The sequence below is a fragment of the Zasmidium cellare genome, assembly GCF_010093935.1.
Source record: "Zasmidium cellare ATCC 36951 unplaced genomic scaffold M409scaffold_115, whole genome shotgun sequence".
NCBI lineage: Eukaryota > Fungi > Ascomycota > Dothideomycetes > Mycosphaerellales > Mycosphaerellaceae > Zasmidium > Zasmidium cellare.
The window spans coordinates 3,751-7,838 of record NW_022987059.1 but is presented as its reverse complement, the minus strand read 5'-3'; the positions used below and the strand labels follow the sequence as shown (position 1 = coordinate 7,838).

The window sequence follows — 4,088 nt, the reverse complement described above, 5'->3', positions numbered from 1 at the left end:
AATTAAGTCGTATATCCTTTATAGTATAAAGTAGGTAGAGTCGATATACACGATCTAGCCGTTCTAGTCTATAATCCTCGAACAGCTAATATAGCTGCTTAACGTACTTCTCGTCGATATCGCGATTTCGTCCCGTACTCTATTTAGGAGTCGTACTATCGATAGGAAACCTTATAGTTATTAAGCGGAAAGGCTCGGCTCGTTCTCCGATCGATTTAGTTTCTAGTAAGCCGTCGCCGACGGGCCTAATCTTTTTCCGAATAGTACTATTACCCTACTCGGACGGAGCTAGCCTCTTACGCGGCATATCTAGTATACGGCTTAAAAATATAGGATAAGAGAGGAGAGGGAGAGAGATAAGTCGAAAGTAGATAGTAAAAAGTAGCGATATACGTTTAGCGGGCCGACTTCCCGAAATTAAGGGGTTGTCCCCTAGGATAGCCTAAATTTAGTTTAATACGCCGTTTAGACGCTTATACCTGTACTATAAACCTTCGATACCGATTGCTATATATATATACTTAACTCTACCTTATTTAATCTCTATCTCTCTCTCGCTCGCTTAACCCGGATATAGCGCTATACCCCTTACCGATAATAAACGCTACCTCTACCGTACCTAGCTCGACGCTACCTATCTCTTATACGCTCCCTATTCCGACCGTCTAACGAGAGTATAGTACGACTACTGTACTACCTTCGCTTATAACCGCGATATCTCCCCTACGTTTCTATACGTTCGCCTCGGCTACTTAATAAATAATACTATCGCCTATTTCTAATTCGTAAACGCTATAATTAATCGCTAGCTATTACCGATCCGCTCCGACCTTAACCGTACCTATAGCCTCTTTTCTTTAATTAAGAGTCCGTCTCTACTACCCTTTTATATATAGGGTTAGCTACGATATATCGAGCGCCGGAAATAGGCTATAGCTGTCTAGTACTCTCTACTATACTTCCTAGTCTTCTACTAGTCGGCTTATAGCGGTATTAATACTCCTATTTATAATATAGGCCTATAACTATTACGCTAGTACTACGATCTTATCGCCGATCTCCGTTCCTACGCTACTATTTAACTTCGTTTCCTACCCCGAGAAACCGCCGTTAAAGACGTCGTCGAGGAGTTCTTCCTTCTCGCCTTAACCGACCCGTATCCGACTCCTCGTACGAATCCTCTACTTTAGTAGCTTAGAGTCCTAATCTACGCCGATATCGTCTACTAGCTTCCTTCTTTACCTATTCTAGGTCTCTACGATAGACTCGACCTTACCGCTAAACTCGACGCTCTCGATTACTATACCCGCGTTCTAATCTTCTATAATACCTATATACGATAGATAGACCCCTAACCTTTCTTCTAGCCTACTCCGGAATCTAAAATTAACGTAGTACGATAGGTCGACTCTACCGATATCGCCTAGGTTAGTTAGAATAAAGAAATACCCCCTAATACTAGTCCCTAGCCTAATCTCTCTACTCCTAGCTAAGTAGAGTTTAGATCCTAACTATAAGCCGAGATTAACTCCTAGCTCGTCCGTAATAGCCCCGGCCCTATACGCGACTTTACCGCCCTCCGAAGCGGGACCTTACCCCCCGATCGTCTATCCTAGCTAGAGTAAGCTCCTACTATAGGCTTCTACATTAAATATATCGCTATCTATAACTAGATATAGGACCCTAAAATCCTCTCTAGTACCTACCCTATAACCCTAAAGCGTTACTTCTCCTCCTTAGATACTACGAACCGCTAAGTATCGAAGGTCGTGTCTAGTACCCTACGTCGTAAGCTCGAGGATCCTCCCGAAGAATACGATCTAGATATATTAGACGATATATTCCTACTAGGCGAGGATAACGCCTTAGCTGTCTAATAGGACCGCGCCGAAGATATAGACGGCTTCGCTAGATCCCGTACTATCTATATTAGTAGGTAGGAGGCTACGAAAGTACTTACCTAGGTTAAGAGAGTCGCTATTTAAACTACTATATATTATTATATATATTAATATCTCTACGTCTACTATCGAATCGCAGTTTATCTTACTTTTTAGGCCTGTTACAACTTAGGCTTTCTATATATCCCCCGGAACAACACTCGAATCTACTATATTCGGTTAGTCTCTAGGGACAGTACTATAAACGTATATATACTAAACTTGTCCCTAGGGACAGTATCCGAAGCTCGAGAAGTTAGCTTATCCCTAGGGATAGCGTTCCTAACCTCGACATCTTTATTATTTATTAACGCTCTTAATATTAATATCTATCTTGTCCCTAGAGATAGTACTTCCCTAGAATTTATAGGCTCTAAGCTTAACTTTCGGGTCTAGGGCCCTTCCTAGATATAGAAATCTTAGGGTATTACTATAATATTTAGTATTTAAGCTGTTCTCTCCCCGAGGAATCTATACGTAGTAGATATTATATTCTTGTATAGTTAAATATCGAAACTAAGAGTATATTAACGAAGGTTAGTATCGGCGATACTCTTCTAGCCGTGTTTACTTACCCTCTTTTTCTCTATTTCTCTACCTATATATCTATGTACTAGACGGTATACTAGGAGTCGGATTTAATAGTTACGTCTATATACGAAAATGTGTCTAAGGAAAGGTATGTCTCTAGAGCTTAAAGGACAGTACGTGTTAATCGAGGTTTATTAGTCCCTAGGGAAAGACTAGAGACTATGTCCCGCGACGTAATAACTAAGTAAATAGCCTTCTTTACGATATGCTCCCTCCTAACACCTTACTAACTTATCGACTGTTCCCGCGGCCTAATCTTCTTATTTCTAAAGCTAAAAGATAACGACCCCTAACGTAGGTTTAGAGGCTTTCGTAAAGCGACTATCTATAGTATAGGGTTTACCGGTAATACTAGTAGCTTATGCGATTCTAACCTTCGTAACGAATAATAATAACGCTTCCCGTAATATACTATATTTACTTCGCTAACTTATTAACTACTTTATACACCGAATTCTGTATATCGATAGAAAAAGTGCAAATAATAGGATATCCGCTATTCCTAGAAGTAGCGTAGACTCTTATATGTATAAGCGCCGTAACTATACTAGGACGACTAATTACTAGCGCGATAGCCTTATTAGGTAGGCCCGTAGCAAGCTATAGTCGAATTAAGCGACACTACGATAGCGGCTATATACAGCTCGAAACAAGGTAGACTAGCTGCCTTGCCCTTATATAAGCTACTTTATAACGTCTAGCGCTTATAAAAGCCCCATTTCTACCTCTTAACGCTTACGCTCTTTCTATACTATATACTACTAGCGTAACATGACGGATAATAAGCTAATCGATGCCTTACGTAACACGACTTTAGACGACGATGCCCTACTCTTTTCTCCTAACGAATATTCTTAATAGGCGAGTTTAGAACTAAACTCTATCCCGCGCTTTCTATTCCGCGTCTATACACCTCGATCGGACGGCTTTACGGATAAGACAAGAGTATCCTTACGAGATACTACGTTAAAAATACCTAGGAGTAATAAGGATATTTTCGCTACTAAAACTCGGGTAGTAACTACAAGACTTATTATAGACTATATATAGTAGGTAAGAGACTAAGGAGATACACGAAGAAGGGACAACTTAGTATCCTAGTCTAGTAGTATATTGTTTCTTATCCGCTATATATTCTACAGGTATTACGATATAGACGATAAGTCTTCTCTCGACGATATTTACCTACTCGTAGTAGATACTAAAGCGTTACCCGTAGACACATTTATCCGGGATACCGACCTTATCTCGGCGTTCGAATAGTTCGATAGCCGCGTAACGAGGGGGCTTAAATAAATAGCTAAGTAACGTAAAGGCGTTTTATACTTTAGCGAATACCTATCGTAGGGTACTCTCCGACTCGATAACAAATATAGTACGGTCTCCGCTTACGTGTTAATCTACAAAGGCCTCTTATATCTATACGACGGCTTTTAAAGTGTACGCGATAGCGAGGATACAGGTCGGTAGGTTATACCGGTCTAAAAAATGCGAGATACGATATAGATAGCTCGGGAAAAGCAGCCGGCGTCGCTTGAGCTACTAGACGATACCCTT

The 4,088-nt window shown here is 40.6% G+C and overlaps 1 protein-coding gene across 1 annotated transcript; it reads left to right on the top strand.

Moving 5' to 3' along the window:
• Nucleotides 1-3,410: 3,410 nt before the first annotated feature.
• Nucleotides 3,411-3,794, top strand: M409DRAFT_38328 (uncharacterized protein; the record flags this gene model as incomplete). Its single annotated transcript, XM_033810904.1, has 2 exons — nucleotides 3,411-3,580; nucleotides 3,638-3,794. Coding segments are annotated over 2 exons (327 nt in total), but the record flags the coding sequence as incomplete, so codon positions are not given.
• Between the last annotated feature and the right edge of the window lie 294 nt (nucleotides 3,795-4,088).